Source organism: Mustela nivalis (assembly GCF_964662115.1).
Source record: "Mustela nivalis genome assembly, chromosome: 1".
Lineage (NCBI taxonomy): Eukaryota > Metazoa > Chordata > Mammalia > Carnivora > Mustelidae > Mustela > Mustela nivalis.
The window spans coordinates 91,023,076-91,043,825 of record NC_139020.1 but is presented as its reverse complement, the minus strand read 5'-3'; the positions used below and the strand labels follow the sequence as shown (position 1 = coordinate 91,043,825).

Genomic DNA, 20,750 nt, shown 5'->3' with positions numbered 1-20,750 from the left:
GGCCCTAAACCTCAAGCAACGAAACACCTACCTCACTTTGAGGCTCTGAGGACTCTATACAATTACCTAGCACAGTGACTGGCACAGAATCGGCAATAGGTAAATGGTCACTAATATCATTACTAGTAATGTAACATAGTATTTAGGTAATATTTAATACATACATAAATGGAAGACTGTCACATGGCAGAACAGTGACCAAATGGTTGACTCAGTCATGAACTGTGCTGAGATCAAAAGAAAGGGGAATTCCTGGAGTCTAAAGTGGGTGATATAGTTTCATGCAGATGATTTGAGCCCTAATTACAGTTTACCATTTTTGGAAGTTCATTAATGCCTAGGCACTGGACTGATCAATTGACCATTTTATCTCTTTTTTACTTTCACAAAGAAGGGATGTAGATATAATCACCTTCATTTTACAGATAAGGAAATGGGGTTCTGGGAGGCTCAGTAACATATTTCATGTCACAAAGGCCTGACATTAATGCGGATGGTTTTTCTGCTTACCCAAATGGTTGCCATCATAGATTTACAGACTGTTAGAGCTGGAAATGCAGAAACCATGCTGTCCTGGTTGTTCACCTGGTAGATAAAGAAGCAGAGGTCCAGGGAAGAAAAGTGATTCGCACAAGTTCACACACCTGGGCAGGGATGTCACTGGAATTAGAAACTGAAGCCCTGATTCCAACTTGGTGCCATTTCCACTATTTTTTTCCAAGTATTTTTCAAAATTTATCCTAAGTCGGTAGCATTTTTTATGTACAAATATAAAAAGATTATGCTCAGAGAAATCTTTGGTCTCCAAGTCAACTTTACAACACCTCTCTTCTCCACTGAGTAGGCACTTAATGATTTCCTGTTACTGAGAAATCATACTCCACCTCACATTCCACTCAGCTCCATTCCTCACACATACACACACACACACACACACACTGATACTCACACTCAAAATACATACACTGTTTTTATTCAGAAAGTATAATGCACGCTAAGTTCACATGCACATCTGAAGCTTCTATTATTATTATTTATTTATATTTATTTATTTGTTTTTTAGAGAGAATATGAGAGGAGGAAGGGGAAAGGGGGAGGAAGTAGGAGAATCCCAATTAGACTCTATAATGAGTGTGACAAAGGGCTGGATCTCCTGACCCCGAGATCATGATCTGAGCTGAAACCAAGAGTTAGACCCTTAACCGACAGAGCCACCCAAGAGCTCCTTGAGGGTTCTATTTAAGCCCAGCCTTAACGGAACCGTCCTGTCTTCAAACTCATCTTTCAGCAGAATTTGGAGCTGATCTGTCTCTTGGAATTGTATCATGTAGGACAAATATGGCAAATATCTACTAATTATAGATGCTGTGGTTGGAATGTTCATTCTCCTACACACAAATTTATCTGTAAAAACCCTACTGTCCACACTGATGGTATTGGAAGTTGAGGCCTTCGAGAGCTCCTGAGGGTGGAGACATCCTGAATGAATTAGTGCCATGCAAAAGAGACCCCACAGAGCTCCATAACCCCTTCCAGCATATGAGGACACAGAGTGAAGGCACCAGCTATGAACCAGAAAGAGGTTCCTCACTGGAAGGTGACTATACTGATGTCTTGATCTTGGTCTTCCCAGCCGCCATCAAGAACTGTGAGTGAAAAGTTACTGTTGTTATAAGTTACTCAGTCTGTGGTATTTTGTTTTAGCAGGCTGGATTGAGTAAAACAATAGATATTAATAATTGATTACAGAGTACTTTCTTTTTTGGTTCATGAATGGTTCCAAGATTTATCACAGTGCCTATCAATCAGAATGTTAAGTGAAATGAAAAGTTTTGTTATCCCTGATCACACGTTCTTCTTCTTGGTCTGATATAATCATGCTGCTTTGTATCCATCTTTTATTGCTCTACCAATTTCTAGAGTTGACCCAATCATAAAATCAAAAGAAACATATGACATTGCCATACTGTTGAAGGACTTTTCCCCCACTTTTGACTATAGTAAATAATGCTGCTATGAACATTTTTGTACGTGTCTTCTGATATACATGTCCTGCATTATCTTGACTACTATATTAAAGAGTAAAATTACAGAGCCATAAAATGTGGTCAACTTGAGTAGCTGCATTTTCCCAAAGTAGTTGTAGTACCATCCATCCAATACCAATATGCAAGATTGCCATTGCCCCATATATCTATTATTATTATCAGCATTTTAAAATCTAACCATTCTTTAGGAGATTTTAATTTGTATTTTCCTGACTACTAATGAGATTGGATAGCTTTTCTTATATACCATATGTGTTGGATGTTTGCTGTCATTGTATGTGTATGTATAGTGTCTTTTCAGTTTTCTTGTACTTTTTTTCTATTAGGCTGTCTACCTCTTCCTTATTTCTGTGTGGAAGTTCTCTACATAATCTGGAAAAAGGGTCTTTGCTAGTCAAATGTGTTGAAAGCAGTTTTTTCCTCTTGATTTTTTAACTGTTTTAATGGTGTATTTTGATGAACGGAAAAATTTCAGTTTTAATAAATTACCCCATTTATCTATCTTTTCTTTTTTTAAAAAAGAGATTTTATTTATTTATTTGACACATAGAGGGGGAGATCGAGAGAGGGGACAAGCAGGGGAAAGAGCAGAGGGAGAGGGAGAAGCAGGCTTCCCTCTGAGCCGGGAGGCCAATGTGGGGCTTGATCCCAGGACCCTGGGAGATGCTTAACCAACTGAGCCACCCATGTGTCCCTATCTATCTTTTTCTTATGTTAGTACATTTTTTCTTATTCAAGAAATTTTCACCTATGGGGCACCTGGGTGGCTCAGTCGGTTTGACATCTAATTCTTGAGTTCAGTTCTAGTCATGGTCTCAGGGACATGGGGTTCAGCCCTGTGTCAGGAGGTGTGGAGCCCTTAAGATTCTCTCTTTCTCTCTCCTTCTGCCCCTCCTCTTCTGCATACTCTTTATTTTTCTCTCTTTGAAAAAAAAAGAAAATAAAATAAATTTTCACCTATAATGAGATTATAAATGTATTCTACATTCTACATGTTTTCGTATTTTAACTTTCACATTTAAATCTACGGTGCATATGAAAGGCCAAGTTCCTTTCATTTTTTTTTCTACACATAGCCAATTTTCCCAATATCATTTGCTGAAAAGACCATATGCCCCATTATTTTATTCCCCACATGATGTAAATCACATGACCATATATGCAGTGGTCTGTTAATGAGATCTCAATTCTATTCATTTGCTCTACTTACATCTTTATAAGCCAATACAATGGTCTCTTAATTACTGTAGCTTTATAAGTTTGACATACAGTAGAGCAATACCAACCATTAATGGTTATTTATAGAGCAGATGACTGCAGAAAATACACAGAAGTTATATCAGAAGAAGAATAAAGATTAGGAGATGCTGGGCTTCTCCTACATCCAGGGTTTAGTCCTTGGACCACTGCTCTTTTCTGCCTATGCTTACGGACTCAGTCATCTCATCTAGTCTCCTGGTTTCAAATACCTACAAGCTAATGGTTCAAAAGTCTTTGTCTCCAGCCTGGACCCTCCCCTCAAATCCTGGATCTAACTTTTCAACATCCTACTTGACATCTCTGCTTGAAAATATAATAGGCATCTCAACCTTCATATAACAAACACTGACCTCCTGATATCGACCTCTTGCCATTAAATTTGTGGCTCCTTCTGTAGTCATTACCATCTCAGTTAAACAGTAATTCAATTCCTTCATACATCTTGATAGTATTTTTTTTTTTTGCTTTGTTTTGTTTTCCCTTTCTTTCTCATTCTTCACGACTATTGCTTCAACAAATTCTCTTGGTTCTGCATGAAATTATACCCAAAATTAACAACTTCTTCCCACTCCACTCTTTACATCCTGGACACCATTTTTCATGTCCCTCACTAGCCTTCTTGCTTCTACCCCTAGTTCTCCAAAATTTATCTTCTATCTAAAAAGTATAGTTATTTTCTTATTATTCTTCTTTACAAAAACACTTCATTAGGTTTCCACATCACTCAATGTAAAAACAAAACTACTATGTTGACAAATGACTTAAGTGATCTGGTTCCCTGATAAATCTCTGATTTCATCTCTTAACATCTTCCCCTTCATTCTCTCTGTTTTAGTTACTTTGGTCTCAAACATGCCAGGCATGCCTTCTCCTTAGTGCTTTCACATTAGCTCTTTCCCCTGCCTGGAACATTATTGGATGTCTCCCTTTAGATATCCACATACCTGAATTTCTCATTTCTTTTAGTTCTTCACTATATAGTTACCTTCCCAGTGAGATCATCCCTGGACATCTTAATTAAAATTTCATAGTCTGACATCATTTCATGTTGCCTTTCCATCCTTTGTTTATTTTGTTTTTAGCACTTATTACTATTTAATATGCTTTCTAAAATAATGTATTTTACCTATTTATATTCTTTAATTAGTGCCTCTTTGAAGCAATGTGATTCAAAGCCCAACTGGAGGAATTAGCCTTAAAAGGGAATAATAGCAGGGGAGCCATTATAACAGGTCAGGGAGATAGGATAAATGCCTGCATTGGGGGGTTTATAAGTATGATTCATTGAGGAATCCATGACCTACTTCATAGATAGTGCTCCTGACATGGTATCTCCAAAAGGCTGGTCTGGGCAGATTTCTTAGAACTCTGCATTGAAGACTTTATGATTGAACAGTTTTGTGCTGTATAATAATGTATGAACACTGACTGTTGAACATGGTTGGAAATGGTGCAGATGGGGAAGTGAAGAGGGGACAAGAAGAAAGAAATATGCATATCCAAATTCAATGTGCTTCCATTCATTTGGGCTTAAAAATTCTTGTCAATCTAAGAAACAGCTGGATGTTGTATCTGTAGTTTTAGCTGTGATTTTGTCAACTCAAATCTAGAAAACCTGATATCTGGTTGGCCCTATGAAAGGACCAGTAGTTAGTTAACTCCAAGATCATTTTCAGTAGAAGCAGTTACAGACTTTAAGAAAATAGGAATTCTATCCAATTACCACCACTCTTACATGGTCTCCCAGTAAGTGAGATGATTTCCTAGATGAACAAGCATTTATATTTCAAAGACTGTGTTTGTTATCAATTAAACTGCATCCCTCCAGAAAGTCTTCAGAGTACCCAGTACCTATAAACATGACTTTGAGAATAGAGTCTTTGCATATGAGCAAGTTAAGTTGAGGTAATTGGGGCAGACCCAATTCAATATGACCAGTCTCCTCATAAAATGGAAATCTGGGCAGAAACACACACACACACACACACACACACACAATACCATGTGAAGATAATGGCAGAGATCTCAGTGATGCATCTATAAGCCAAAAAATGTCAAATATTGTCACCAAACCACCAGAGTCTAGGCAAGATGCATGCGACAGATTTTTCCTCACAGCCCTCAGAAAAAGTCAGCCTTGCTAACATGTTGATCTCAGACTTCTATCTACCAGAACTGTGAGAAAATTTTGTTGTTTAAGCTATGTAGTTTGTGATACTCTGTTATGGCAGCCCTAAGAAATTAGTATGGTCCCTATTCTTTTAAAAACAACTAGAGTATTAAGGAGGGCACACAGTGCACTGGGTGTTATATGCAAACAATGAATCATGGAACACTACATAAGTAACTAATGATGTACTATATGGTGATTAACATAACATAATAAAAAATTGTAAAAAAATAAAAACAACTAGAGTAAATAGGATTCAACTTATGACCACAAGAATTTTAATCTGGTAAGATTTCCAAGGCTGAAAGTGTCATTGTTTTGGTTTGTTTGTTTGTTTGTTTGTTTGTTTGACAGAGATCACAAGTAGGCAGAGAGGCAGGCAGAGAAAAAGGAGGAAGTAGGCTACCTGCTGAGCAGAGAGCCCAATGAGGGGCTTGATCCCTGGACCCAGACCCTGGGTTCATGACCCGAGCCGAAGGCAGAGGCCTTAGCCCACTGAGCCACTCAGGCACCCTGAAAGTGTCATTGTTTAAATAGGCTTTCCAATTTAGAACGATTTTAAACTTTAAGAAAAATTAGAAATATACTACAGAGAATTCCCACACACACTTTCCTTTAATATCTTACACACTTGTTATAAGTAGTGAACCGATAGTGATACATTATTATTATTAAAGTGTACACTTTACTCAGATTTCCTTAGTTTTTGCCTAGTCCTATCCCATCCAGGATACTATGTTACATTTAGTTGTCAGGTTTCCTTATGCTTCTTTTATTTGTGACAATTTCTGACTTTCTTTGTTTTTTGATGACTTTGATCATTTTGAGGAATATTGGCCAGTGTTTTGTAGAACATCCCTCTGTTGGGATTTGGCTGATGTTTTTCTCATGATTAGACTGAGATGATGAGTTTTGGGGAAGATCAAAGATGTAAGGTATCATTTCCATCACATCATACCAACAACATGACATCACTGCTGATGTTAACCTTGATCCCCTAGCTGAAGTAGTATTTGTAAGATTTCCCCACCTTCTCATATGATATCTTTGGAAAGAATTCACTATGCACAACACATACTTAAGTAATGGGAGTTATACTTCACCTCCTTTGGGATGAAGTATCTGCATAAATTATTTAGAATTTTTTTTGCAAAGGAGATGTCTCTTCTCCCCAGTCGGCATTGTAATTATCTGGAATAGCTATTTTAATACCCTACAAATAGAGAGATTTTACAAAGAGGATAACTTAAACATTTTACTACAAAATTTCCCTTTAAAACAAAGCAAAACAGTATTAGCAGGTTATCTGTAGCAAAGCAAAGATCCTAGTCCAGATAAATAGAAATAATAATATATACTTTTTAAAGGTTTCCTCTGATCATATGGTCTTAATTTCTCTCTACTAAAGCATGTATTCTCAATTACCAAGAGCATGAAAATTTGTTCCCAATTACAAAGGAAATTTATTATTGGGTCACAAGAAGTTTTAACCTCTTCCATTGTCACGTGGAGGGTTTTATATCCTTGTTTAGAATACTGACCCAATACTGCCCTTTCTTCATGTTTAGCCTCCTTTTGAGGTAGAATACAGGATAGAAAGGGAAAAGTCTTGGGTTTCCCCCCAATGGAAGAATTTTCACTAACCATAGGGTGTGCCTAAATCCAGATATTCCAGATATTGCCTTTAAAAATATGGAGTGCCACTCTTCATCTTCTTTCTCAGATAAATTAATAAAGCGATATTATGGAAAAGCTCATGCTTCAAGGACTCTGATAGAATATACTTAAAGCATCAATATTATTCATTCAGCAAACATTTATGGAAAACTAGCCATGAAGGCACTATCTTTGGTTCTGAGGAAACAACAATGAGAAAGTGTAGTTTAGGTCTTTGTTTTGACATAGCTTTAAACTTGGGGGAGAAGACTGACATTGAGTAAGAATTTAATGTTTGCTAGGTCACATGATGAAATTAGGCTAGTATGAGGGTATAAAATATGATGCACTAGTTAACTTATTGCAGAAAAACAAGGTTTCTTTGAGAAAATTATGTTTGAGCTAATTTCTGTAGTGTGCAAAGGAGTCAAGTAAACATTGGGAGTCAAGTTGGGAATGATTATCATACTAAGTGGTAAAGTCCTGTTTTGTTTGAGAATTAAGTTTCTCCTTGCTTTGCAAGGGACAAAGAAACTTTAGAAAAGATCTCAAATAAGGCTAACACTAGAGTTTAGAATATTTATGGAAAGCTGGTTGAAAACTTCTTGCACCAGAAATTTCTTATAAATAGTTAGGGACAACTCTTCCCGGTAACTTCTCTTCATAAAACTACATGGAAATAACAATACAATACATCTATAACTAATGTAGCGATTTACAATATCCAGGCTCTCATGCAAATGGCAAAACTGTGTGGTTGTCAGGATGTTTGCTACAAAGGCAGAGAAAGTCTGAGACAGCAGTTTTCCCAGTCATAAAAGAATATTTTACCTTATTGTTATGAATATATTAATTATTTCAGTGGTTTACTGTGAATATCTTTTACCATATATAAGAAAACATCTGTTATGATTAGATGAATGATCAGCTGCAAAGTATATAGCAATTTTGTTTTTAGGGATTGCCTTATAAAGTACTCCCATTTCACCCTTCACTTCATTCAGGTGCATGTAAAAAGATAGAGGAGGTCATTTCCAGAATTTTCTGGGTCAGTAGAAGCAAATTCTTCAATAAGCGAATAAGATAAAGTTTTTGCTTTTCTCAGAATTTGAGTATTTCTTTGAGATCACTCTATCCCATTTTTAAAAAGTTCTATCCTCCCTCTCTGGCCACTTTCTAGGACTATCTTCAAGGTTAATGTTTAAGTGTTAATTTAGCCTAGCCCTCTCTTAAGAGATAAGTGAGTAAACAGGCTAGCCCTGATAACAAGGTTTCTAAGACTGGACATAAAGGAATGTTAATGCATCTTTCATAATGGAAGCAATATATTTATAATCTTAGACTTAAAGTAACTATGGTTACAAAGCCTTGTGCTGCCTCACCTTTACTTGATTCCTTTCACTGGGGATCCACCTCTGTCATCAGGTGAGAGTCTCCTTGGCTAATGGCACTCAGTTTGTCACCATGAGAATATAAAGATTAAATACCTTGTGAATAGAGAGTGCAAAAATTTTTTTTATCTGCTTCAGAAGTGTCTTTTCAAGAAGGAAGACTTGGTCAACAAAGACAGAAGTGTTCTCTTTCTTTGGTTGGTTTAAACCAACTTTCTAAATAAAAAACATTGGTTTTCTATTGTACTTGAAGTGCTTTGTTATCAATGATTACCTAGCGAGTACGACAAGTCTTTAAACCTATAGTCCTAATGTTGACTAAGTGCTTCAAAAAGAATTTCTGCAGATACTTAGGGTGAAAGGGTCAAGAAGAAGATATTATCAGGATACAATTTAAAATACTGGATTTAGGATGAATTGCTGCAGACATCTCCTCAAAGAGCGTTGAGAACATGGGAAATTGCTCAAAGCGTAACATTAGAAACAAAGCAGTACTCAAAATGTATATATAATCTATTTTATAAAACAATATAAAATGTATAAAGATGAAAGGAAGAACAAGAAAACATAAGTGTTGGTTATTTCGGGGTGAGATTATGGGCGATTTGCCTCAATAAACATGTATTACTTAAAAAATCAGGAAAGAAACACTAAGCTTTACATAATAATCTATTTTGAACAACAGCTACATCTTTGGAAATTAAGAAAAGGACTCACTGTTAATCTGGGACACTTTAGAGGAGGTTGGCAAATGATATCAGGAACTGTGAAAGCACTGATGATTTGTCACCTGGAGAAAAACAGAGTAATGGAACATGAAGACTGGCTTCAACCATTTGAAAGACTGTCAGGTAGAGGAGTATCAAGACTTATTTTCCAAACACTGGAAGTTTTATGAAGTCAACACTTGTCTTAATTTAAGAAAGACGTTTCTAGGAATCAGGGAAGAATCTGATATTCAAAAAGTTGGATGGATGTCAGACGTACAGTTATAACATTGATGTTGAGTGAGAACTAAGACTATGGGATTCTTAAGGTTTTTTCAACCCTTGGATTCAATTACTTTAAACATTGCTAACATATTTGCCCAACACTCTAGGGGTCAGAAGTCTTAGTTTTTCTTTTCCTCTTTTATTCTCCCTACCCCACTCTCACTTTCCCCCCATACTGACAGAAAACACTGGCTTGTCCAAAGAGTCACTGTGGCAAATTGCCCTTGAAAACAATGTTAAAGGAATGGTCAATCCCTCGTGATAACACCTCTGATTTAAGTAGAATAGAAATTCCAGAATATAGTGACATGTCCAATTTGCCAGAATGTGTCAATTATGCACCATGAATAATAGGATGGGGTTTCTTTTGCTTGGGGTTTACAGGGGCTTAAGAAAAATCACAAAGAATAAGATGGGTTCAGATTTCTACAACTCATTTGATCACACATTTGGACATGACTCATATTATCCATCTTTTCTCTATGTCATCAATTTCCATACTATGTTACTCAAATATGGTTCAAGAGATTCTGTAACTGAGCTTCCCAGACATCTCAGTCTCCTAGTTCATGATGTCCCTTGTACAGTCCCTAATGAGTATGACATCCTCATCTCTTTGGCTTTAAGTAGGAAGCAAATATTTTTGTAATACCATTCTTCTAGGAACTAGAAAACAAACAGTATTAGAATCCAAATACCAATAGCCATTTTTCTGCTGGTAAAAATAGCAGAATATAGATATTTAGAATTTGGGACAATTTAGATACTTAGAAAACTTATTTTACTCAAAGGCATAAATGCTAGAGGAATGATTTAGCCCTTTGGATAAGTTTCCTTGATAAATATTAAAAATGTGATTTATTTAACTTTTCTTTGAAATATAAAGATATTCCATAGAAGGAAGAACTATAATTCTTTATCCTCTGTTTTCTGAGAAAGCCTCTAATTTCAAATATATGATGTTACACTTTCAATGGTCCCTTCCCATATTCTGATTTTTTTATTTGGTAAGTACTGTCCAGTATAAGACAGTACTTGTAAGAGACTACAGACTCGTTCTCTACAAATGAAAGATCAAAACAAGAGTAACTACCACAAGGGCTATTGCAGGCGTGTTAGGAGAACTAATACATGTACAGTCTTAGGAAAGCTTTCCGCATGAGGTTAGAATGCTGTTTTTAGGGGCGCCTGGGTGGCTCAGTGGGTTAAGCCACTGCCTTCAGCTCAGGTCATGATCTCAGAGTCCTGGGATCGAGCCCTGCATCGGGCTCTCCACTCAGCAGTGAGCCTGCTTCCTCCTCTCTCTCTGCCTGCCTCTCTGCCTGCTTGTGATCTCTCTCTCTGTCAAATAAATAAATAAATAAAATCTAAAAAAAAAAAAAAAGACTGTATATTAAAAAAAAAAAAAAGAATGCTGTTTTTATTATTGCCACTGGTATTGCTGTTAACAGACTTAGACTACATAGTCCATATTCCATTTACATTTACTGAGAATCTATATGGTGCAGGTATTGCACTCTATTTTTATTTAATCTTCTTGGTAACTTTGAGTCTTCATTTCACTTTGTCTTTCTCTGTTCAGACCAGAGATGGGCTAGATGGGTGATGGGAAATAAGGAGGCCACTTGTTATGATGAGTGTTTTATCTAAGTGACATGTCACTGATTTCTATGCCTGAACTAATATTATCCTGAACTAACTTGCTGGAATTTAAATAAAAACTCGAAACAAAAACAAATAAATAATTAAATACACAAACTCATTATGGGGATAAAATAAATAAATAAAATAAAAGATTAGGTATTTTTCTTGGATTACACAGCTGTTCTTTCCTGGGACAGACACGTTAAACCACTGTCCAAGATATTCAATCAGTACAGGTTTCTGCAGAGTTCTCCATCCTGCTGTGACGGGGCATGCTGTGACATATTAAGGAAAGCAATATATCTCAGTAGTGACAAGACCCCAAACCTCTGATGATTTATGATGTTTTGGCCTTTACATGATATACCTCATAATTAATTTTTATCAATAGAGTTTATGTCTTTTTTAACCATTACAATCCTATGAATGAATTCTATTTCTAGTAATCCTATTAGTAGAAAAGGGAAAGAAAAAAAGTATTGGTAAAATGGAAGTCCAAAAATGGAGACAGAAAATGTTGGCCAAGAAAGAAGAAAGAACAGGTGTTTGCCTTTATCCCACACTCCTTCAGACTGGAATATGGAAGAACAACACTCTTGTTTTTGTGGATATGTGCTAAAGAAAACAGAAAAATCCAGCCAAGTTGTGCAGTGTGTCTCACGAATATATAGAGAAGTGTTTACATGTCTTGAATTGAGAATGGAATTCTAGTCCCCTTAGACTGTGAGCCAGATTTTAGAAGGCCAGTGTAAGCCCACTTGCATTGTCTAATCATTCTCTCTTCTGGGAACATTCTCATTTAGCTAAAACCAGGATTTGGACTTTGCTAGCTATAAATTAAAAGAATGCTCCATGGCTATGCAGCTCTGCTCAAGAGTTTATTTGCTCTTACATTAAAAAATAACTCAAGTCACTCTCAATGGATTCATTAAAAACCTGATTTCTCCACTTTATAGCTATTTTGCCTGGCAGATGGGATCTGTTTTTTTCCTTATGCTGCATTTTTTTGAACTAAGTATATATGTTGGGATAGCAGTATACTCTCCCGCCAACAAAAAGCCACATGCATATTTCAATAAAATCACATTATTTGGCATCTACTGTCCACATATGTTCATTTGGCTATTGCTAGTCCAAGCCAATTATAGCCACAAGGGAAATGAGTGTTTGAAATTTAAACAAGGAGCTCTAAATTTTGTAAGAGAGAAGAGGCCTCCTGACAGGTAGATCAGTCTCTAATTCATTTTTAATGTTGTTGACAATTCCATAAATCATTGTTTCTCTCCCATTATGTGCCAGCTTCTGTGCTGTGGAAGTTTGAAAAGAAAACTCTATACTTTTGGGTGGGGGATTAGGGCTAGGTAAGACTCCTTGAATGATCTTTTAAAGATAAATAATTCACCATGTAGAGAATAAAGAGGATTTCAGACAGAGGGAATGGCATGGAAGTAAGGTGAGTTCAGGGGTAAAGCAATTCTTTGATGTAGCTGGAGGGCACATGGTGGAATGGATGTAGAAACCTAAGTGAGAAGGGGATGGTAGAGATGATGGATTCCTTGGTGCAAAGAGTCATCATCAAAAGTTTTTAAAGGAGGAATGCAAGCTCTGTCTCTGTGAGTTCTGAGAAGCAAAGAATTATGTTCCCACAAATGTCAGGAAAACCTGATGCCCACATCTCAGTAAAGAATTTCTGTAACAAACATCTGAAGTTAAGTGGACAGATAAGTAGGGGCAAAAGTTACATGTAATACTGTTGTAAGCAAAGAACCAAAGCATGCAATATCTTAGATTAATCAAGGATTTTTTTCTTTTTTAAGTTCTGATTTTTAAGGATCTGGTTGAGAACTGGGAGAGACTAAGGTACAGGTGAAATTAGAAAGAATGTTTTTGGATAAAGTCAAGGTCACTTATGGAGCATAAGGAATAACATGGAGGACATGGGGAGATGGAGAGAAGAAGTGAATTGGGGGAAATCAGAGGGAGAGACAAGCCATGAGAAACTGTGGACTTTGAGAAGAAACTGAGGGTTTTGTAGGGGAGGGAGTGGGGGTGTTGGGTGAGCCTGGTGGTGGGTATTAAGGAGGGCACGTATTGCATGGAGCACTGGATGTGGTGCATAAACAAAGAATGCTGGAACACTGAAAAGAAGTAAAATAACATAAAATGGAAAAAAAAAAGTCAAGGTCACCCAGAGATAGCAGTTGATTATAAGTTTCTTATATACATGTCAAAAAAAGTGCACACACACATTTCTTATATAGCAAAATAATGGTGGTTGAAAATGTGACCAATTCTATGTGTCCGAATCAGCATCTGGAATATGAATGCACTCTTACTTGGATTTACCAAATTTTTATTGCCTTCCAACATTTTCAGTGATAGATTTTCAGTCTATATGGTAGTGTCTTAGAATTGCACGCATAGTATAGTTGAGAGCTTGGCTCCCAGAATCAGGCCCTGAGCTCTGTCCCACTTAGGAGCCACAGGACTTCTGCAAGTTATTGGAGTCCTTTCGGTACCAACTTTCTCAACTGTTAAAAAGAAAAATCAGATGCAGACTCATATCTTCTAAGTAATTATTGTGACGATTAATTAAATTGTTTGAAAAATACTTATTATAGTGTCTGGTGTATATTAAGACTGTGATAAATGTCATTAACCAATTATATAATTATTTTCATCACCCAAAGATATACACATGCAATCAGTTTGAGAAAAAACATCTGTTAAACTACTTTATTTATACACTGAGCCTGTTGATTCACTGCATTTTGCTTGATTAAATAATGATGTGAAGGATAAGAGCATCCATATAATACTTTAGTGTCTAGGAAGTATTCCTTCATGAACAAATAATTTGGCATCAATACTGTGAGTTAGAAAAGATAAAATATTCTTGTTGCTTACAAAGAAGAAAAAAAAGAAATCGGGATAAAACATTCAAGAGAAATATACCCATAAATGCAAGAATAGACAAGGAAATAAAGAGAAAAGCAAAGCCCTTCAAAAAGATTAATTTGTTGCAACAAATGCTTTCAAACAATCAGAGTGGAAAAGATATCATATCAGCCAGTGAACTGACATTGTCAAATCAAATGATGGGGAGCTAACAAATATAAGACTTATTTAACCTTTTTTTTTTAATAGCCAACTACTGATTTCTTAAGTTTATATAATTCATTCCAAAAGTAATATTTCAGTTATGCTTATGACTTATCACAGAATATCATCACAAAAATATCATAAAAATTTTATTTAAAAGAAGCATGATTGTTGTGATAGCTAAGCTTGTAAAAAAAATGTACATGATTGAATAAACTTCTAGTTTCTCTATTTTTAAAAATTATACATTTAGAGATTGAAATACAGCCCCCATATTTACCTATTATTTAATTATTGATCCATAAACTATAATGTAGACTTTGAAATGACAGTTCCCAAACTCTACAACAGTGTGCTGAGAATGTGGAGAAAGGGTCCATCATTTAGTTAAATGTGGACAGTCATTTTCCAAGTTCACATTTAACTGGATTTTCTTTTTAACACTTTGATCACTGAAAGTTCTTTTTTTAAAAAACTGATGTCTGGGACAGCTGGGTGGCTCAGTTGGTTAAGCATTGCCTTCAGCTCAGGTCATGATCCCAGGGTCCTGGAATCAAGTCCCACATCAGGCTCCCTGTTCAGCGGGGAGCCTGCTTCTCCCTCTGCCCCTCACCCTGCTCATGCTCTCTCTGTCTGTGTGACAAGTAAATAAATAAAAATCTTTAAAAAAATTGGTGTCCAAGAAATGTTGAGTCTGACAAAGTGAACATCCAACTATTATAAAATATATACTGATGGAATTTCTCAGAAAGGTGATTGTGCCTAAATTGAACAGTTAACAGTTAATAAATTTTTGTGGTCCTATATATTCATGCTTAAGATTTTTGTTTTATATACCTGTAATAGACTTATGGTTTTCTAAGTAGTACTGATTCCAGCTCATGTAATATGATTAAATGTTCCAGTAATTCATATTCCACTTTGACTACTATGGTAGTCAGTTGTTCTGCGTGATCAAGGCTGGTAACTATTGCTTTAGAAGTCCATACATATTCAGACCATTTTTATTGAATTATTCTAAATTTCTCTGAATTGCTGAGTAAGTAAATAAAAGGCAGTACATTTGGTTAGTTAAAGTTGTACAGAATAGAGGCATTGGTATCTCTGGGATTTCTATCCCAAATGCTCTCACACGAATGAGAAAAAGAAAAAAAGTTAATGCAACTTTTCCTTATGGCTACACATGGGTGTATTAACCAATAATATTTCTTTGAGGTTGCTTTGGCATATATCAGATAAATAAATAATAATTCATGTAAATTAATTCATGTATATTACATGAATAATTCATGTATATGTGGCTTAAATCTAGGAATTATACTTACCATTCATTACAGAAATGGGTAGCAGTGGCAAAATAAGATATTGTTAAATTTGTAGGCTAAATTTGAATAATATATGCTGAAGAAGATATAAAAACCTTTAAAATTCAGATAGTTTTTCTTGGAACACAATGAAACCATTAGGACCATGAACCTCTCATTGGCTTCAATTCCATAAAACTGTATTTAACTACTGCTCTCACATAGAGTGTGAATATCCAAAAAAGGAGGACACTGCAAGTTTGGAAGTTCTGTGATACTACAGCTAGAATTCAAAGGGATTTCTGTAAAGCAAAGTTCACTGACCCTTCCAGCCAAAAGAATTTCTCACATGTCTCAGAAAAGGCAACAATCAAAAAGCAAAAGATGAAAGACATAAGACAAGAAAGTCTTCATTCTGTGATGTATTCACTGTGGGACCTACTTCTTGGAGCTTCTGTTTCCTTGCCCATAAAACAAAAAGACTAGAAAGGCTCTAAGGTATTTTCCAGTTCTGTGCTTCTCAGCTTCCAAGTAAAGCAAGATCCTCTACTCTGTTTAAATGCCTCTTCCTTGTTTTGATTAACCTAACATAGCTAGGTTAGATCTCATATTTTGGAGAAAGGGTTATTTTAGCCTGGTCCTATGTGAATTGATTCATACCACTATTTGCTAATTTTAAAATTTAAGTATATATATCAAAGTCATGTGTTACTGGAGGTTTTTGTTAGTAAGAAAGATGATTTTTCTGAATGCTACACTGTGTACATTCATTTGTAATAATTTGGAATTTTAAGTAGAGTTTTAACCAAAAATGTCTTAAATATACCATCCAAAAGGAAATTCTCCATAACCTTTTACCAACAACAAATAGGTCTTTGTATGTATCTATGTGTGTGCACAAAGACCTGGAGATAATTTATGTTAAGCACTTAATAAACGATACAAAGATCATTAGTAAATAAAACTTAGATCATAATAACTCAAGTATTAGTAGAATTTACACACTTCAATTATGGCATGACAACAACTTGTGTAACCATTTAGTAATTCTCAGAAAGGAATTATATTCATCCAGTGCGCTACTAAACATTCTCTTTGGAATTTTTAAATCATTTAAATAATCCCCAGGCGTTATTCAAAATATGGTATGTAAAACTACTATAAAATGCCCAGATGTTAGTAAAACTTTAGTCTTTTATTTTCTAATACATATTCCTATAAAACTTTTATAATATTTCATTTAAAAAGAATATAATTTATTTTACATCTTCCTAATTGTCCTTAATGTTTACAAAATTATTTACTCAATTTCTCATATGAATCAGAGAAACAAGAAAGGAAGACTTCTTTAAAAAAGCTTTATTAGCATTTTATTTTGCATTTCCAAAACTCCCTTTTAAGAAATACTTACGGGCTCACAGCAAATCCATGGGAAACTATAAAGTAATATAGGCCTTGCTCAGAATTCTCTCAGGCAATTACTAGAAACACCGTAAAAAATGTGTGATCGTGGTATCCAGACCAAGAATGTTTCTGAGGGATCACTCGATTATATATTTATTCCCATTTTTCACAAAAGATGTTCCCTGGGATGCTAGTTTTTCAAAACAGTCCTGAAGAAAGGAACTCCTAGTTAAACAATTTGGAATTCTTCGCATATTATGTCTGTTCTACTGAAAATTCACAAATCACAATGGGATATTAGAGTTCCTAATAAGTATTGCAGTAGAGTCTACTATTTATTTCCGTTTAAGAAATTAGGCAACTAGAATTTCTTAGTGGGTAGTGTTGTTTTTTACTCTAAGACCCAAACAATTTTCTCCCTTTCCCCTTTTCTCCTTACTAAATACTATGAATCTGCATTTCATGGAATACTGGTTGGGACCTGCTGCTGGTGGTCTCAAGGCTTTGGAAATCTCTATCCCATGGCCTTGAGGCAGTCTGGAGAGTGTTCTAGGAAGTGAGTATAGGAAAAGTGTATAAAATCTCAGAAATTCATGAAGGTTGTTCACAATGGAATTAAAATTTGATTAATATTTCATAAAGCCCAATGAATTTACTGATTGTATATTTTTTTCAGCATGTTTAGAAATATATTAAAGTGGATGAGCTACAACTGATATGCATAGTGAAAAATGATTGGTCTTCTAATCACTGCATCCCTAGAAAAAGTATTATTGTTTAAATGTGAAAAATGCCTTTGCTTCAGGCCTTGTGAATAAGAAGAAATTTATAGAAAACATATTTTCAAACAACCAAAGTGTTTACAGAATATGAAAACTGTCCTAAGTAAAGGCAGTACATGAGTTAAGCTATTTAAGTGGACCAAAAACTTGTACTGAGGACTCTAAATGCTCAGTTGACATCAGTGAATTCCATCTATATATAAAAAAGAATCCTGGATGATTACAGAAGAACAATGTGGAGGTACTGAATGCCACCGAACTGTACAATTAAAATTGGTAAGGATGGTGAATTTTACATTCTGTGTATTTTGCCACAATATAAAGAAATAAATAATTTAACCTTGTTTTAAGACATCACTAGAATAGCAAGATATTTTTTTAATGCCTGAGAGAATTACTTGCTTTGTAATAAAGTCAGATTCTTGGAAACACCTAAAAACCTTCCTCTATCACTGGGAAACACTCTCTTGACCAAAAGAGAAGGCAGTAGTGGATGCTGAACGGATATGACAATTTTCAGAATAAGAGAAATACTCTTTTCTTCCTTCTACTTCCACTACCTCAATCCCCATGCCATTACAGTTGCAATAACAGATTTGAAAGTAGACTTCCATTTTACATGGCAAAAAATAATACAGTGTTCTATAAATGTAAAATGGTATTTCACAAGTTTTTAAAAAAAAATATTTCATTTCCTGTAGTGGCATTAAGAGTAAAATCTGCTGTATGGAATTTTAAGGTTAGGTGGAATACATTTGACTTATCAAAGTATGTATTAATATAGGAGAATTAACAAATTTGTGAGAAATAGACTTAGCGAAGGATTAGTGAACTATAAAAGGATTGATGAACTATAAAACTCACTGCAAAGCTAAGAATGTTGAAAAACCATGGCTCCTGTTGGCTCGTGTCGACTACTAGACTGTAAGTTTATGAAGGCAGGGAATACATCCATCTTGTTCACCACTGGTTTTTTTCATGCCTCTAACAGTATCTAGTGTTATAGACACTTAATAAATATTTTTGAGTGAGTTAGGAAGTACAAGATAGAGCTAACATACAGAAAGTTGCTTTTTAGGCAATGATTAAAAGGTGACACAAATGAAGGTACTTCTCAGTTAATAAATGATTCAAAATGTCACCAATTGAACATTTAGATATCTAATACCTCACAAGTTCATTATTCACGTTAATTGTTTGCTACAATATCCACCCAAACCTTACATATGGAATTTTATTCACAAACCAATACTCTACATTTCAAGAGACCAATATTGTCAACACTTTAAGTACTTAATATTTAATTCTTTACATGAAACTTTTTGTCTGATGGACTATTGCTGAATTTTTCTTGTGAGGTCTGGGCAAATTATAAAATTATAAAATTGTACTTTATAGATATTCTTACGTCCTTTTTAAATGGAGACATTATTATTAAACTTTCCCTATAATTTTAAAGATATCTAATGGAAAAATACTAATTAAAATGTTAATATTATTTAAATTAATCTTCTTTGAAATTTAAGCAGTTTGTGCATAAATATTAAAATGACAAATCATTAAATGGTGTTTCAAGCAATCCTAATAAAAGATTTAGAGGTGAGAGAGTTTTATTTGGAAGAATATAAAAAAGAGGTATCTGTGGCTTTTAAATATATTTCCTGGACCTTAATTATTGGATTTTGTGTTTTTGTATTTAGAAAAACTAAATATAAGCAAGAAAAGTAGAACATAGTTTCCACATGATTCGCTAAAAATGGTCAAAACTTTGGAATCACTCTGAAATGTATTTTAAAAGCTCAGCTACTTTGATTTTTTTCTATTATAGAAACATGAAAAGTTATTTCAACTGAATTGCATACATAACTCCTAGAGTGTAGACAGTTGCTATTATTTGTTCACTTCATCAAAATGCTTTTTTAAATTCTTGCTACATCTGTATTACCAGGTACTGGAGAAACCAAGGTGAAAGAGGCCCAGGAGAAGCCAAACCTTCTTTGCTATTTCTAACAAAGGAAATGCCATTCTTGCCACTAACTCTTGGAATGATTTCCAAGTTCTCTAAAAATAATTTAACCTGTGTCAAATAGCTGTCTCATCTGGAAAACTCAATAAATGAGTGTAGAAGTTAGAAAGAGTAGGGGGGAAGTTAGGTGTTAAACTGAAATGGTATATCCCACGCATGTTAGATTGAAACTCCAAATTAGCCAGCACGCTTCCATACATCTGCTCCCTTTTCTTTAAACTTGAGCTATATTATTGCAGAAAAGCATAATAATCCCCACTCTGATCTTGCATTTCAAGGGAGAGAGCCTGAACCATCACAGCATAAGCACTTTTGTGAAGGGGTATTATGGGTGGATGAATTTCTTTTGAGGTCAGCATTTCTGCATTCAAAGGGCAGATTATATAGGGAGGAAAAATAAGAGAAATATAAATTATTCTTCCCAATGACAATGATTCTAATTTGGCATTGTACTTTAGTTTAAAGAAGGTATACCTAGTAAATCATGCTTCATTTTAAACAATAGTTGAATTCTTTAAAGTTTTGTGCAAATTATTTCTTAGAAGCCAAATCTCCCTTCACTGTACCTGAATAGCTCTTTTGTGTAGAAAGCTCAGATAAATCCTTATAAAAAGCAAAGAATATGCTCTATTTATTTGTTCAGAAATGTGGGTCATTATATATTATTTTATTAATCTGAAGCATTATAACATGGCAATTATTAAAAAATGAATTTTAAAATTCAGTTATATGATTTTCTAAATCTAAAACAGAATTTTCTTGCTATTAAATTATTGAAGATTCACATTTAGTATATGTTGGTCCACAGATGACATGGCATTCCCTGTAATGATTTCAGACATTGGCCACTAGTGTTCTCAAACAGAGGGACTAGACAATTTTGCAGAGGTATCACTTACCCTAAGACTACTAACTTTTGCAGGGCACCACCTGAATCAAGATTTTTCAAGCTGACCCACAGTAAAATGAAA

The 20,750-nt window shown here is 34.9% G+C and overlaps 1 protein-coding gene across 1 annotated transcript in view; it reads right to left on the bottom strand.

Moving 5' to 3' along the window:
• The window catches only part of LOC309869804 (uncharacterized protein), a 66,002-nt gene that overhangs the window by 27,250 nt on the left and 18,002 nt on the right, over window positions 1-20,750 (bottom strand). Inside the window, exons 3-7 of the mRNA XM_082741454.1 lie at window positions 11,000-11,111; window positions 9,243-9,315; window positions 8,517-8,621; window positions 3,659-3,837; window positions 511-585 (exon numbers count right to left, since the gene is read on the bottom strand). Coding sequence (XP_082597580.1) covers window positions 511-585; window positions 3,659-3,745 — 162 coding nt within the window. The 5' untranslated portion in view covers window positions 3,746-3,837; window positions 8,517-8,621; window positions 9,243-9,315; window positions 11,000-11,111. The remainder of the gene's footprint in view (window positions 1-510; window positions 586-3,658; window positions 3,838-8,516; window positions 8,622-9,242; window positions 9,316-10,999; window positions 11,112-20,750) is intronic.